Here is a 16,873-nt window from a genome sequence, read left to right as displayed (position 1 = left end):
CCCGGCCGGCGGAGGCAGCATGGCTCCGGGAGTGGAGCTGGGTTTCGCGGCGGCGGCGGCTGGGCCGGGCGGGGTGTGGCGACTGCGCAGCGCCTACTTCCCCAGCAAGGTCGGGGGGCGGCCGGCGTGGCTGGGCGAGGCCGGGCTGCCGGGCCCCGCCGCCCTGCGCTGCGGCCGCTGCCAGCGGCCCTGCGCCTTCCTGCTGCAGCTGTACGCGCCGCTGCCCGGCCGCTCCGACGCCTTCCACCGCACCCTCTTCGTGTTCGCCTGCCGCGGCCCCGCCTGCTACCGCGGGTCGGGACCGCGGGGGCCCTTCCGCGGTGAGGCAAAGGGAGGGACGGAGGGAGGGAGGGAGAGGTGGAGGGGCGAGGGCGGCCGGCCGCCTCCGGGCTGACCAGCGCCTGTCTCCCGCAGTGTTCCGGAACCAGCTGCCGCGGCGGAACGACACGTACCCCGAGGAGCCGCCCCCCGAGGAGCCGCCCCCGGGCCCGGCCCCCGCGCCGCCGGAGCGGCTGAGCGGCGGCGCCGCGCTGTGCCGCGTGTGCGGCTGCCCCGGGCCGCGCTGCTGCGGCCGCTGCCGCCGCGCCGCCTACTGCGGACCCGAGCACCAGGCGCTGGACTGGCGCCGCGGGCATCGCCGCTCCTGCGGGCAGCACCCGGCCGGAGGTGGGTCCGGGGCAGCAGAGACCTCCGAGGCGGGGGAAACCACGTGCTGCTGGGTGGTTAAATGCTGGAGATGTGCTTGATGCGCTCGTGGAAACTTTGGCTACTCACAGCATGCCATAGAAAAGTATGAGAAGTGTTAATGGCCATCAGGGCACCTGATGCACGCTTCACTTGTCTGCGTGTGCTAGTTAGAAGGAGATGTGCACCGAGCTGCCAAGCTGCAGGTTTTGAGTTTTAAAAATGCACCGAGCTGTGAAACTGCAGGGTTTGGGGTTGTAAAATGCTGCTGCTAGCACTGTTTAGTCTGCCTTCCATATCGCTTAGGTTTACAGTATGTTCAAAGCAACATACCTGTTGTAGTTTTCCACTGTCCCTAATATAGTGTGTTTCTTACCTTCTAGTCACATCTAGCAGTGATGTAAATCGTTCTTGCTCATACCATGTTTGTACTGTATTGTTGCTACGTACTTTGCTGTGTGGCTTTTGGGCGGAAGGACGTGAAATACGAGATGACGTTGCGAAGTGGTACCTGTTTTCTGTTTTGTAGATGACTCGGTGGATGCAATTCCAGAGCATAATGAATTCCTTTTTCCAGAATATGAAATTTTGATAGAACCTGAGGAACCAGAATTTCCTGATGACAGCACTATAGATCCTGGTGATGAACAAGTAGCTGTAGAGACATCAAAGGACCTGAAAGAACAAGAGGAACTTGGAGCTACAGGCAGTGCAGGTCAGAAATAAGATGCTGCCTGTAATTCTTCACAGCTGTTGCTGCAGGTAGCTTGTAGTTACACTGTGTCCCTGCATACTTCCAATAGGTAAGGAACAACTCAAGTGAGAAGGACAGGACCTTGAGCTGCTGGATGCTTTTGGAATTGGGAGATTAAATTAGACTGTCTTGGCTTGACTTGGTTCCACTTGTCTTAATTTATAGAAAATACTTGAAATCTCCTTGTCTGTGCTAGAAAAAAAATGTTTTGAGGCTATTTTAATTGACCTTGAATTAAGCAATTGAAGTGCAGGCCCCTTCTTCCCTGCTCCCCCCAAATTCATGATGTGTTTGCAGCAACTTAGCTTTGCAACACTAGCTTTGAACACACCCAGGCTGGAGAGTTGTGGTAGTGCAGGGGAAGGATGCTGGGTTCCCAGCTGTGCCTTGCTGTGGTCCAAAGCTGTCTCAAGACTGTTTAGCGCCCTGACTTGACGTGAATGTTGTTGTGTGACAGATACACTGCTCAGTACTAGAAACTGAAGTCTGGCACATGCACGGCACTGTTGCACTTTTTTCAGATGCCATACCCTGAAGGTTCTGCAGTCTCAGTGATACCCACTGGGAGCCATAAACTGTAATCAGTTAACTCCTTCCCTTTTCCAATGTTCCAGTACTGACATCTATGTTTAAAATGCATCTAAAACTAGTAAATGAACCTGTGTGTGACCAAATTTTAACATGCCACAAAAAGAAAGAAATCTTTGAGTGATTTATGCAACCAATGATTTGTGAAGCAAAATGCATTTACAGGTGCTAATACAGTTTTTAATTTTTTACTGTCTTGTATTAGCCTGTAACTTTTGTTGTTCTTTTTTCTTGTTTAGATGAAGCACTTCAGTCCTTAGATGAAGAGACACTGGAAGCATTGGCAAAACGTGAGACTGAAGAAGACAAGATCTTCCAAATGTTTAAAGAAAAAGTAGCTGCTGAACCAGAGCAGGTGAGAAGATGGGGTGGCCTTAGAACTTTGTGGTTCTGGCATGGCATCCTGCTGCCCCTGCAATGTTTCACTGCCTTTTGTACCTAGTTAGAAATGAGGATGCCTCCTCACCCTCCACACACCTAACCAACACACCCTCATTTCCTTATGTGCACAACAGAAGTCATGCTGAAGTAAGAATTCAGCACCTGCTCATCTATCTTAAACAGAAGTTGGTCAGGATGAGATGGCACAGGGGTGCTGAACCCCCCAGAGCGTGGGAAGACCTGCCATCCTGTGACCTGCCATCCTTTCGTTTTAACCAAAGGACATGGTGAACCACTGCATTATTCCCTAGCCTGTGGTCCTGCTGGCTTTCCTTCTCAGTAGAAAGAAAACTGCAGAGAAGAGCTCTATCATTGTCACCAGCTGCACTGGGAGGTGGTTTGGCTTTTTTAAGGTTGAAGAAATTAGTGATGGCTTTAAAATTTTTACTATTTCAAGCAGAAATTCCCCCCTCATACTATTTCTTGCTATTACAAGAGGCTGAGTCACATTGTCAAACAAAAGCATGGTCCCTGGTTCCATTCAGAGGAAACACAGGCCTAAATCCATGAAAGTGGTAGAGGAAGAAGAAATTCTCTCAATTTTTTGCCTGGTACCCGAGGGGTTAAGGTACATATACAAAAAGTAGGAGACTTGAGTGTCTCCTTCTCTGCTTTAGGTATGTGCATCACCTTTCTCTGATCATCCCTGTACTGACTGATCTGCCCAATGTCCTCTTGTTGATAATGCCTGATTTGCTATGAACAGAAAAACTAAGGATATGTCTGAAAATGCCTCCTTCTTGGGCATTAGGACAATCCAGTTGCATTTAGATGCAGTAATGCATAACAAGAAGAACTGGGTTGCATTCTTGACTTTGTGTGCAGTTCTGTGTGCTAATTATCAAGCTGCTCTTTCCCCATCTCAAGACTGTAACATACATTTCTGGGTCCCTTAATTAGGGAAATGCAAATAATTGGAATTTGTCATTGCAGTTTATCCCTGGATCATTGAAAAAGTGTTGCATAGTTAAGAAAATGCATATAAAACAACCCATCTTATTTAGAATACCATGTTTGCAAATGATATTTTGCCATGGTTATTACTTAAAGGATCTGACCTTATTCTGCGCCGTCTACAACTTTGTCTAGCTGTAAATACCAATTTTATACCAAAACCAAAAGATAGTAATAAACTTCTGCTCTATTCCAGATTATTAGATACTGCAGAGGAGGAGAAGGCCCAATCTGGGTGTCAGGTGAAAACAGGCCTGAAGAAAAAGATATCCCAAATTGTTTATGTGGTGCCAAAAGGATTTTTGAATTCCAGGTACGTAAACTCATTTAAAAATAATACAGGTAATGTATTTCAGACTTAACAGGATCTGATTGTATAGGTGTTGGCTTGTAGTCAGAGCAAGAAAGTTGGAAGTTGCTACATACTAACTATGCTAAATGATTGCACAGAGCCTTTATTTACTATTGTAACTGCTTTTTCCACCAGATAATTTGCACTATCCATAAAATGGTGCTCTTGTGAATATGGAACCGTCTCTTAAGTAACAGGAGTCCAGTGTGATATATTTCAAAAAATTCACAACGTGAATTGTAAATATGTCTGGCTGGAAGTATTCAGCTGTGAAATTTTGAATGCTAGTGATGTATGCATGGTGAATACACTTAATGTCATGTGAGGGTAAAACATAGTCATGAAGGTAATTTCAAATGAGTGAGGCTCAGAATTGGGGCAAGGCTTATAAGGTCAAATAAAACTTCTATAGATGAAGTAAGTAGGGCCATGCCTTTGATTCTCGAGGCATCTACTACACTGCTTTGGGAATTTCAAATTTATTTTGTTTGAGCTGATGCATGCAGTCGCTTCAACTGGGATTTGGTGTAAGAGGACATAAATTCTCTTACACCAAATGCAGGATCCTTCTTCAGAAAGACAAGCAGGGAGAACGGAGAAAGCTGTGGCCTGCCTCTAAACCTTTTGGTTTTCTTTGAAGATTATGCCACAGCTCCTGAACTACCTTCAAGTTGACAGCCTTGGAGAGAGCATTGACTGGGGAACACTGGCGGTGTACACTTGTGCTAACAACTGCGGTGGGGCACACGAATACCTGGAAGAGTTCATATGGAAACAAGACTATTCTGTGGGCCATGTTTTACCAAGTTGAGTCATCTAAATGGAATACTTGCTTTATTTCATTGCATCTCTGCACTGTGTAAACAGGTAGTTGAACTAGAAGTCACTGTTAACAGCAGATCTGGTAACAGTGATAAAACTGCTATAACTAGACCTCGCCAGCCTCTCTCTTGTGCTCCGGGGAAGCTTTTACTTCAACCTGGTAATGAAGCCAGATGTGTTTGTTCTGTGAGTTTCATTTCAAATCTCATTTCTCAATGTTTAAATAAAGATGAAAAGCTTTGGATTGGTGAAATTATCTTTTGTTGGTGATAGAACTTCAAAAACCTAAAGACTGGTGTTTGTCAGGACTTTGTGCTACTCAAAAATTAACATTCATTCAGAGAAAAGCAGACTACTGTAAACTCACTTGAGTGCTTATGCTGTACAGGAGTCATAGTTAAGACAAAGCTGCATAGCTTTTTGATGTGGAACTTAAGTCCGCTTCTCTTTCTGAACAGGTGCACTCAGTCTAATTTGACAGTTCTTACATGTTCTGAGTGGTTTGTGGAGATAAAATGCACAAAATTAAGTGTTTTATCTGACTTAAACTATTTCTGCATGGGGCTAATAGTTTTAACCCAGTTATCTGGTGCAGAAGCAGTTTTAATAAAGTGAGCCATACCAGAACACATTTGTCTTGTTACACACTGCCTGTAGCAGCAGATTTTCAAGCTGAATTGTACCTTAAGTCTGCCAGCTTTGGTAAAGTTTAAAAATAAGTGCCCTCTGCAGGGATCCTTCTGGTATTTGACAGCCTTATAGCTGAGGCAAGAGAAAAGTGAAACCATAATGCTGAGGTTACTGTGGTAGCTGCTTAACTACTCCTGTGGTTATAGCTACATTTGCAGAAAATGCTTTTTTGTGTGTCAGTATAGAACTGACTTCATTTACATACTCCCTAAACCTGCTCCAACCATTCATGGCTGCTTACCAGTGACTCTGAAAGTGATTTTATGAAAGTCCTAGGCTCACTGTGGGGTTTTTGAAATCATTTAGATGTTGAAAATACTCAAGTGAGCAGGCAGAGAATGCTGTACCTGTAAGTGGTTTTGTTGATGCAGGACTTAATTTCTAGAAAGGTAGTTTTAAGCCTTGGTACTTGTCACGAAACAGCAAACAGCATCTTAAGTCACTGTAGTACAGCTCAACTGATTTTACTGAAAACCGTCCCACAGTTACTTAGGGCTCCAGGCCTTCCTAAAGAGTTGAAGAGTTTTTCAGGTAAGTTGGTAATAGTTCAGGGTCCTGCAAAAGCAGGGACAGTCCTACAATTATAGTTAAGAGCTCTCAGAGTGGTGTGGCACTAAAGGCAGTGTTTGAGTATCACGAACTTATCCTGGCACAGCTACATTATTAGACAGCATCTTTCTGATAAGAATCATGAAATGAATTAATAAACACCTAGTGAAACACCGGTGTAGAGAGAAGACTGGAGATTAACGTCACTCAGGATTTGCAAATGGAGCAATATCAAAGGCAGTCAAAACTTCATTTTGTCTGGAATGAAACACTAACTTAGTAAAGAGACCATGGTTTACATTTGGGTTAGGTTTAAATAAAAGTTGTTTGGAATAATGTGCAAGTCAGAGAGAGTTTACTATTACTGAAAATTTACTGAAGAAAAAAAGTTTATTTTTAGTTCTCAGCCCGTTAAGCTTCAAGCATGGTTCAGAAGGAAGATTATGTACATACTGACTAGTCGGGAGGGCTTTGACATTTTACAGGAACACTAATATAGTGAGACTGTCATAGCTGGTAAAATACAAAAGTAGTAATTTAAAGAAATTCTAGGAGCTAAGCAGGGATCTTTTGTTCCAATTCAGTCAAGTGTAGCTATTTAAGACTTGCCTAAATCCCATTTGTTGAACATAAGGCAACACATATTTGAACACAAACTTCTTTAACCAGTCATCTCTTTTGTTTTAACATATTGGAAGTATTCAAGGTAGAAGTTTCCAAGGATGTGACTGCTGGTAAGTAAGCCAGAACATTGGTAAGATTCTCTTAAAATGACAAGTCACTTACAGTAGTGCATGTGCTATTAAAAAATCCAGATTAAATTAAAAAAAAATCAATGTATTTCACTCTACCAGCTGGGTAATTTTAAAATTTATTAAGACAGTTCCCATAGTTGTATAAACAGGGTTTATTGTACATGTGGAGTTGAAGAAGGAAAGAGAAGAAAGGTATATATTATATATATATGTACAGTGAGCCATTTTCATTAATAAATTTATCCTATCTTGCTTAATACTGGAAAGAGGAAATGTGACTGGCACCAAAGAAATTTAAAGTTGAAAAAATTTAAAAGCTCAAGTTCTGAAAATTATAAAACCATGGTCTTATGGAAGGAACTTAAAACATATATACATGGCAATTTAAGTGGTTTATACACTGAGTGACACAGTTGCATTTGTCTTTAAACCAACTTACAGATTTCCTATTAATAGAACTGGCATTAAAACTATTTAAAAGCTAGGATATAAATAAAAATTGGAGGGACTGCTCTAGGAACAGCCCAGTAAAGCAACTCACAGTAACTCAGTAGACATATTCAAGAATACAGTTCCCCTTGACCATCAGGGAAGTAGGCACTAACTGGGAAATAGTCCAAGTCCTGGTGTTGCAGTTGCACTGGAAGTCCGTCTCTTGTTACTGCTGTGCCATACACAATACCTTTTAAAATACACCCCTGATTTCTCTGAAACATGTAGAAACTATTACGTTGTCTTTCTGAATCCCTTTAAAATAGGATAGATGTTTTCAAATGCTTCATAGATTTCTGCTCGTACTTTAGCACCTGAAAAATGATAGGGAATTAAGTTAGTTTGTACCTTTCACCTAATACACTGTTTTAGCTTTTAGAATGTTTATTTTAATATGGCTGTATATAAAACCTACGCATATCCATAAATCCTTATTTTTACAATCTTTTTAAAAACATATTTCATAGAGAGCATACATTACCAGCCTTCTGTTTATTTTGTCAAGAGTTACAACCTTCATTAGCATCTCTGTGCAGATGCTATACTTGCAAATGGGATTATCCTATAGATAATTTCCACAGAAGACCCAACTACAAAGCACAGGCCCACAGGATGTTTCTGCAGAAAGGCCTAACTGATGGAGATTTTCTGAGCGTGAACATCTGTGGGAGGAAGGTCTGGCAGTGGAGACTGCTGCAGAGGCCTGCCCATTCCCCACACTGCAGGGACATGATTCTTTTGTCTGCCTGTCTTGTGGTTTTTTCTCCATAGCAAGACACAGTATGAAGGGAAAAGGAAGGGTGTAGGTAGAGTGCCTGAGGTTGAAGAGGTCCTAGATCTCCCCTTCTTTGTCTGCTGTATCATGGGAGAATGGCAGCATCCTGCAGCCAACCTGCCAAAGAACAGCTGGCTCAGTCACACATACTCAGCCCACAAAAACAGTCTGTCAGATTTTGCCAGAAAGATCACCTGCAGTCTTACAGCTTTTTGGGCACCTGCATACTACATTAAGATTCATGATCATTGTTCAAATGGATCTAGCCAAAGGTGGTGTTGCTTCATGCACTCTCATCTGTTAAGGAATACACATAGTGCAGGTAACACATAGTGCAGGTAGCTCGGTATGCAGCTGCAGCGCTGAGCTGCAGGTTGGGATGCAGACTGAGCTGTGTGTGGCAGGACCTCCAGGCAAGAGGCCCCGTGAACTGCGGACCATTTGGGGTCCCTCCTCGGAGGCACCCAGCTCGAGCTGTTATTTTGTTATTGCACCAAGATTAGACTGTACTATGGGAAACCTGGGGTGGAGCTGGTAAGGAAACCTTGTCTGACTGTGTGAGTGTGGTGTGTGTAGGAAGTCAAGTGGGGCACCTGTCAGCTCACTGGAGACGATCCGCTGCAAACAGGCTTTGGTGCTGGTGCAGGTGGTGCTGGTGTGAGTGGCTCCTGGATGGTTGGACAGGGAAGTTTCCTTAACATCATCCACAGAACATTCTATTAACTCTTCTTTCTCAGTACTGTCATCTCTAAAGGAAAGTACCTGGCAGCTTATGTATCCCTGTGTGTTCTCTGTAATACAGTCTAAATCTCACCTACTGGAGTAAGATACTGTCTTGACCTACCAGTTAAAACCACTTTTCCAGAAACAAAAATAAGAAGTACAATTCTTGGCTTGATCATTCTGTAGATTAATCCAGGAAACAATTCTGGCTCGTAGCTGTAAGAGAAGAGAGTGACAGTGTTTAAACTTATAAGCCTGTAAACACATGTTCCACTCTAACTTCTGCAGGACTGGGCAGAGCAGATGTAGACTTCACTGAAACTTGGAGAGGGTAGTAGGGAAGATCATTTTGATGGTTTCATAATGGGCAGCCTCAGCTGCACCTAAGGCAGCGCAGAGATGGGAGCAGTGCAAGGGAATAATCTAAAGAGATGTCACTCTCTAAGCTAGCTAGTACGCAACAGGAATGAAACACAAGCAAGCCTTTTTTTACCTGCTGAACTGCTGGTGTGTGAGTACCAATCCTTCCAGTCTGATGGGAAATTTCACATCGCAGCTGCCCACCATGTTCTGAATTTTAAAATCCAAAAATTTTGCTGGAAAGCCCAGTTTCTGAACAACTCTTGCATACTTCCTTGCTGCCAGTCTGGATTGCTCCTCACTGAAGTGAGAAAAGGATATCTCTATTATTGCCTCAGTTTTATATTACTTGAAGCAAACAGCGTTAAACCACAAATATCTAACTGGGAGAAAAATGGCTGTGTGGAGGAAAAGGGAAGGTCACATGCAAAATTTTGGTATCTAAAATTAACAAGTAGCACTGGTTTTCATGCTAATTTTGGTAGTAATATTCTGGACACCACTAGTGTTGCACTCACTGTTTATGAGGCACAAAACAGTAAATTATAAATCCATATATTTCACGCTTTTAAAATATTGACCAGAGTCCCTCTAATGGGACATGAAAACTGTTATGTAAGTTATCACCATAGAACAACTTTGAACTACTACTGCTAGAAATACATGTTTCTATAAAAATCTCTCAACTGCCAAAATCCTCTGCTTGATTGAGCCCAGGAATTCGAATAGGTTTAACACAACTGCACAGCCTTACATGGTGTTACAGAATTCAGTTTGTTTCAGTTTTGTAAACAGCTGTGGATCTGGTTGTTCCTGATGCAGAGTAGGACAACTTGAACTTCAAGTGCCACCAGGCAGAGAAAATGTTTCCCTGTACAGCTCTATTCATTCATCTCTGCTCATTAGCTTATTCCTTCTGGGTTCCTAGCAGAGTTCTTCAGAGCAGAATTTCTCTTCTGGCCACCAGAGTTAAACTTTTGTTTAGTTTTCAATTCTTGTGCTTCAATGATCATGTTAAGAGCTAACTAACTAAGATCAGACGACAGGGACCAGAGACTTGGAGCTCTTATCCTGTGATGAATGAAACTATTCAAATATAAAAACCGTCTGCCACCGCCCCTACAGTCTAAGCAGTTCCAGTGCATAGTCACTGAATTTTTAAATTATTAGAAAAAAGCACAGATAACTGCAAAGCCAAAAAACTGAATATAATAACCTCTGCAACCCAGTCTATTAGACTGGATGAAAGAGCTTCAGAAATAGAACTACCATTTCCCCTCTAGTTGGGAAGTCCCTTTAGTCATGAAAAGACAGTTTGCATAGAAATGTGTATTACACAAACAACTGTAAAAGCAACATTAGTTCTACCTGTATGACTTTGATGTATATATATATATATAAAAATAATATTACTTCTAAAGCATCATGGTACATGAGAAGAGACAGCCTGAATTAGTTTGCTTGTAGCCTAAACATACCTTTTTGCTCCTGTGCACACCATTTTTCCAGAGCTGAATATCAGTGCAGTAGTACGTGGTTCTCTTATTCTCATAATAACAGCAGCAAAACGCTGAAATGTGAGCATTGAGACTATTAGTGATATATTGCTGTAATCATTACATTAAAACCAAAACTGCATCATCTAAGGAGCAAGTTACACTGTAGTGTAAAGAAATACTAAGTTCAAACATACTTACTCATCACTCAAAGTTTTCTTGAAATGCTTAGATCATAAGTAGCTTCAAACACACACAATGAGAGGTAGAGCCAGGCAGGAAGGATATTTACCATTGTATTGCTATTTTACTAATGTAATCTCTCATTACTGTATATGCAACATATAAATAATGCTAACATTTGCATCAGAGCAATAGAGACAATTTAAAAAATAAATTTAAAAGATTTCCTCCAAACGTCTTGAAATTTGATCTGTTATAAGCACGATGGAAGACTATCTGCAAAAATTTTATGATCTGTTTTGTTTCTGTGTCTTAAAAAAATTGGACAGTGTTACAATAGCAGCAAACAGATCAGCTGGACATAAAAGTTCTGTGTAAACAGAAGTCACTGGCTACCACAGTAGGACACAGCAGCCCGATTAGCTCTACCTTTTTATTCTAAGTAAGCATTTCCAAATTCTTAAAACTCCTTGAAGCTAGAGATATTGGAAACTGATATGGGCATACACACACACACACACAAGTAAACCCTTCTTTGTTGTATTTAACTTGGACTAGCTCACCATGCAGTCCCATGAATTGTTCTGCTGACATAACCAAGGCGGTAGCGTGGGTTACCCAACAGCACACTGTCAAAATATGTCTTAAATAGTACAGGCAAGCAACATCTTTCTGTGATAGATGAGTGTACTGACTAAACGTCAGGAGTGTGTTACATAACCCTCCTTTCTCTCTGACATGGAAAACAGTATTTCGTATTGATTATTCTAGCCTACGAGTTTTACACAGCCACCTACCCTCCTACCTTAGGAGTCACCAGGCATGCTCAAATTTTTGCTGCATTAGTATCTTACTCACAATTATGTAACAGCATCACTGATATAAGCTTACGGTAACAGTTGTTTATGACATATGCCTGCTTTAACCTTTGAGAACAGAGTGCGGGTAAACTGCAGCAAAGTCCTAAATACTAAAAGAAAAACCCCTACGCCCCAGGAAAACTGAAGCCTTCCCAAGGTTAACCAATTCAACTACACAACACCTAAACTTTTATAAGTGTCCAGCTACTGTGGTTGCAAAGATAACATTTCCAAGAGGAGCCACCCAAAAGAAAACTGAAGCGACATAATTTTCTTGATTTCACACTCCAGGTGCTCTGCTGTTGTTCAAGGTTTCCGAAGCTAAAAACCCCCACAGTTTAACAGACTACCACTTAGGAGTAGCAGGCAACTTAAAAGTCAATGTGCAAAAAAATCAATTTCACTTTGCTGTTTCACCAAACTTAGCCATCAGAAGCAATGAGATGGCAGGAGTACTGGGGGAGAACACAAGGGAACAGAGGGGAATTGAGACTCTGAAAAATGAGCAACTGTGCTGTGACCACAAGAATTCCAAGGGAGCAGCTAGGTGGAGGAAGTCACAGAGTATATAGAACAACCATGCCCATATGAACAGTAGCAAAGCTACCACAGAAAGCTTGGCCAGTGTACTACACTGTTGGTTGGGTTCTTCTACCAAATTACAACCTGGTGCAAATCACAGCTACCTCAGTATAAAAATGCTTTTTACTAATTTGACAGAATGTTCTAAGTTTATTAAAGATTTCTTTTTAAACTATAGTATAAAACTGCATCTCTAGCAGGTTTTTTTGGTCTATTGCAGAAACCTGCAGCCACAACTTTTGATATACATTTCTCTTACCTTGGGATTATATTCAGCATTTCGGGCACGAAGTGCAATAGTTTTTAGGTCAAGTTTGCAACCAAGATTCACTGTGGACACAATATTCCTGAAGACAGGTGAGAGAAATATATTAAAAAGACAATAAGGAATTTGCGTGTCTTCCTCATTTTTAACAAAGCTTAATTAATTTTACTTTTTCATTATTTTGTTTCTCCAAGTGAGTTTGAATGACATCTTTCCTACTAACAGGAGCACCAAGCAGTGTTTTGACTCAGGAACCTCCTTTTGTAGGGCACTAGTTCCTAAGGCATGATTGCTGATTCCTCCTTTTCTACCAGCAATTATGAAAAGTGTCCCATGAGAAGAATCTCTATTTCAGTTTGGCTGGAAAAATTCTTGATTTTGAGAGCCCTCACCACAATCGGAGAAGCTGCTGGAAACGGGAGAAAATGAGGTAGTACCATCTGAAATTTTCCTTGCTATGCCCTTCAAGGGGGAAGGTGCAGAATTAAGTGGGAATAGCACAGGAGGTAAATCCATTGCCAGGAGATGGGATAGCAGGTCTCTAGAAAGTTTAAAAGAAGTTCCTAGATATAAAATTTTGTTTTCTGGGAAAATCCTGAAATTTAAAGGTCCTCAATGGTGGGGGGAGGAAAAGAGGAGTATGAGAAACTACTCTTTCGATTCACCTTATCCATTTCACTTTGTCCCTTCCATAAATTTCTGAAAAACTCTCTTAAGAACTAAAGTTCAATAAAAATAATTCCATACCTAAACTTAGAACTAGTTCTAGGGTTTTCTTCCCTTCTTACAAACTCAGTGTTACCCATGCACTAGAAAAGGGAACATGATGAACTCCTAAACTGCATAGAGTTAAATTTACAATGGTGTTAAATGAAGACATATCTAACACCCTCCACTGTTATACTTAAAAGATGTATGGTTGACAAATCACAAAGAAACTGTTTACATTATTAAGTGGTTTAGTAATGAAGCTAAGCTAAAAATAAAAGCAAAAATTACTCATATTGCTACAGGAGACCCATAAATTCTGAATCCTCCCTTTCCACCAAAATGCAGTACCCAATTCCTGATGTGCCTTTGGTCCTAAGTCTTTAAAAGGCTATCTGAGAAAGGACACAATGCACTAAGACATGGGGCACTCACTGTAGTTGTGGCACTATCCCAGAACTCTCTGACGCTGGTGTTGCAGGAGTTATTGGTGTCATTGGAGTCATTGGAGAGGGGTACAGAGGTGTGGTTCCTGGTAAAGGGGCTGTGGTAAGAGTCTGTGAATGGAAGAGCTGGGGAGTTTGACCAGATGTTCCCTGTGTCGCTTGCTGTGACGTAGATTGTTGCGCTGCTTGTTGCTGCTGCTGCTGCCGCTGCTGTTCCTCTAATATAGACAGACTGTTGGTGCTCTGGACAGGCTGTGGTGTCAGTCCTGTGCCATATGGCATCATTGGGCTAAAAATGGGAATTCCTGGAGTCATTGCACCCTAGAGAAGCAAACATGAAAGAGAAACCACAGATCATGTTGATTCCATTTTGTTTTTAAGAGACAAAGTTTTCAGGGGGGGTCTAAAAATAAATCTATGTAAATTGAGTTGATAATCTCAAACCTGGAGCACACAGTAGTAACTTGTTAAAAACAGAAAGTCCTTGGAAATGCTTTACAGAATAAAGCATAAACGTTTTATAGAATAAAACACTACCCCTAGGGATCTGACACGTTTCTCACACTACCTTGCAAGCACGTCTCAACTTTGACTCACAATTTAATTTGCAATTGTTTGAACACAGACTGTGCCCATTTCACCAAACACATTCTTAGCCCAGCAACAATCTATTTGCACGTAGTTTAAAGGGCAACCACCAAAATTAAATTAATCTTTCCAACTTGTCAGTCATGTTTCTACTAAGAGGAACCCCATGTATCTGCATGTTTCTTATACCTCTGGATATCTACATTGATGGTTTTACAATTCTGCTTTATACTAGTATTATTTGATACCTAGCAGAATTTTTCACATCTGCAAACAAAAAAACCTGAAGTTACATGCAAGAAATGGAAAATGCTTTCACACAAAAAAAAAATCAGATAATAGTTGCATTTTAGATCATTTGCTTTTACCTGAGGGGAGGCTAAGCCTTGAGCGTAGGGTGGCAAACTGTTGTTCTGATCCATGATTCCAGTTATTTCTTTGGTGAGGCCAGAAGTATTTCCTTCAATTAATTTAAATAAACTCCAAATCCTAGAGGATTTTTAACTGTTTAAAACATTCCAGCAAAGTAGCTTTTAAAGCCAAGCTGAAAGGTGCTAGGAAAACATCAGCTCCAGAGAAATATGTTATGAGTCTAAAACACCAAGAAAAATCTGAAAAAAAAAAGAGTAATATCTTGAGAATAATATCTAAAAATAAAATGAAAAGCAAACCTATGAGCTGCTGACTCAGATAAAAGACACACACCCACGTATAAATACATATAAGAAAATTCACGCATATGCACACACACATGCACAATCCATAAAAATAACCTTTTTCAGGCACACTCCATAGAAACTTTGCAGCGTGATTCTGCTGAAGTTCCTCGCAGGTTACCTGACCCACATGGGCAGGCTTCTGTCTAACCAAACCTCCCTGCACAAACAATTCAAGCTATCAATGCTCATTCTACTCTAAGCTTTGCTTTAGCTAGAAAAGCACAGATTTTTTTAGAATTTAATTCCCTTGACTACTAACCAAAAAGCTTACTGACACATTGCTTGTAAGTCTCTTCCTGACAATTTTAAGGCTTGGGCTTTCAGAAGTTATTTTTTTTTTCTATGAGAAAAGCATCACTGGTCAAATCAGAACTAGGAAAACCTCTTATCCACTTCCAATAGACTTCAAACAACAGTGACATGTGCTTTATCAGAAAAAAAATAAATATGTGAAAACTTATTTCAGATGTACAAGTGAAACATCCATATGATTTGATTTTTTCAACTATACCTCTGTTGCTGTCTTACATAAATAAACAAGTTAGGTGAAGAATTTAAATTTTATGCTATCAACGATATAAAATATTTTCCCATTAATTTGTAAGTTTCTTAACTATCGCCTAGAAATACTCAAGGTCATTTTCAGGCCGGAGGTTGGCCACCTCAAAGTCTGAAGAAAGCTTATTCAGCCTTTTTTTTTTTTTAAAAAAATATGAGAGCTTAGAATTACAATATTTACACTGCAGCTAAAAAGGTCTGCTTTTTTTTCCCCCGTGACCATAAGATATTATGATCTTTACCCTCACCGAAGGTATCAAGCAGAGCATCCAGGTTTTATGACCTGGAGACAGGAGTACATTAGAAGCCTAGACATCATCCTGGAAGAAATAAAGCCAACTCCTCGACAGCCCAGCTGTTTGGTAAGAAGACAGGTTATCAGGCATGCCAGAGCCTGCGGCGAGGACACCGGCTACGCAGAGGCCCATCTTGTAACCACCTAACGAGGCTTGCCTGGATCGTCACTACAAACGCTGGGTAACGTTTTGGTCGAGGGAACAGAGTCCAAAAGCAGGAGACACCACGGAAGAGGCCCCGACCCACCACCGAGGCCCCGTTCGGGCTCCTTCCCCAACCACTTCCCGGTGGCCACCGCTTCCCGGTGCCCTCCAACCCCTCCCGCTCCCCATCCAGCACCGGCCCCGGTGGCGCGCAGGGTCCCGCCGCTGCCCGCGCCCAGCCCGCCCCCGCCGCCACGGTCGCCGCTCGCCCCTGAGCCACGCCGGAGCCCCGCGGCGGGGCAGAGCAAGGCGGCTGGGAAAGAGGAGTCCCTCCCCACTTTCCCCGCCGCGGCTCAGGCCGCCGCGGAGGCGCGGTGAGAGCCCGGCTCCGCGCACCGTCCCCGCCCTCCAGGCCCGGCCCGGCCCGGCCCGGCCCGCACCATCGCAGCCCCGCCGGCAGCCACCGCCCTCTCCGCGGGCAGCGGGCGTGCGGCGGCCGCGGCGCCCGGCGGGGCTCGGTACCTGCTGCCCCGCTCCGCTCCCGCCGCGCTCAGCGCCCGCCGGACCACGGTCCGACCCGCCCCCGCCCCGCCGGCGCGCCCATCGCGTCACTTCCTGCCGCCGCCGGGAGAGGAACCTTCGCTGGGAAGAACCTTCTGAAATTCAGCAAGGGCAAAGGCGGGATCCTGCACCTGGGGAGTGATAACCCCCGGCTCGGGGCCGACCTGCTGGAAAGTAGCTCTGCGGAGAAGGACCTGGGGGGTCCTGGTGGACAAGGAGCTGTCCGTGAGCCAGCAGTGTGGTCTTGTGTCCAAGAAGGCCAATGGTGTCCTGGGTGCATTAGGAAGAGCATTTCCAGCAGATCGAGGGAGGTTATCCTGCCCCTCTACTCCACATCTGGAGTACTGTTTCCAGTTCTGGGCTCCTCACTACAAGAGAAACATGGAGCTCCTGGAGCGGGTCCAGGGATTAAGGCGCTGGAATATCTCTCTTATGAGGAATGGCTGAGGGAGCTGGACCTGTCCAGCCTAGAAAAGAGATGACTGTGTATAAATATCTAAAGGGTGGGTGTCAAGAGGGTGGAGCCAG

At 43.0% G+C, this 16,873-nt stretch overlaps 2 protein-coding genes across 3 annotated transcripts; one reads left to right on the top strand and one right to left on the bottom strand.

Moving 5' to 3' along the window:
- Nucleotides 1–11: 11 nt before the first annotated feature.
- PDCD2 (programmed cell death 2) lies at nt 12–4,836 on the top strand. The gene is made up of 6 exons (XM_017817538.1): nt 12–320; nt 415–666; nt 1,214–1,399; nt 2,266–2,381; nt 3,618–3,734; nt 4,414–4,836. Exons 1-6 carry the CDS (start codon nt 20–22, stop codon nt 4,582–4,584), a joined length of 1,143 nt encoding a protein of 380 aa, XP_017673027.1. The 5' UTR covers nt 12–19; the 3' UTR covers nt 4,585–4,836.
- A 1,369-nt stretch (nt 4,837–6,205) lies between these two features.
- TBP (TATA-box binding protein) lies at nt 6,206–16,362 on the bottom strand. 2 transcript variants are annotated; one of them, XM_017817539.1, is made up of 8 exons: nt 16,307–16,362; nt 14,436–14,678; nt 13,469–13,800; nt 12,320–12,407; nt 10,418–10,509; nt 9,073–9,240; nt 8,701–8,795; nt 6,206–7,395 (listed from the first exon to the last, which is right to left on the bottom strand). In XM_017817539.1, exons 2-8 carry the CDS (start codon nt 14,487–14,489, stop codon nt 7,316–7,318), a joined length of 909 nt encoding a protein of 302 aa, XP_017673028.1. In that variant the 5' UTR covers nt 14,490–14,678; nt 16,307–16,362; the 3' UTR covers nt 6,206–7,315. The 2 variants fall into 2 exon arrangements, with proteins under 2 accessions (XP_017673028.1, XP_017673029.1); XM_017817540.1 differs by lacking the exon at nt 16,307–16,362 and adding an exon at nt 15,593–15,903.
- Nucleotides 16,363–16,873: the final 511 nt, after the last annotated feature.

The sequence above is a fragment of the Lepidothrix coronata genome, unplaced genomic scaffold (assembly GCF_001604755.1).
Source record: "Lepidothrix coronata isolate B3197 unplaced genomic scaffold, Lepidothrix_coronata-1.0 Scaffold61, whole genome shotgun sequence".
Lineage (NCBI taxonomy): Eukaryota > Metazoa > Chordata > Aves > Passeriformes > Pipridae > Lepidothrix > Lepidothrix coronata.
Note: the sequence above shows the minus strand (reverse complement) of the source record. Positions and strands in the feature narration are given on the sequence as shown.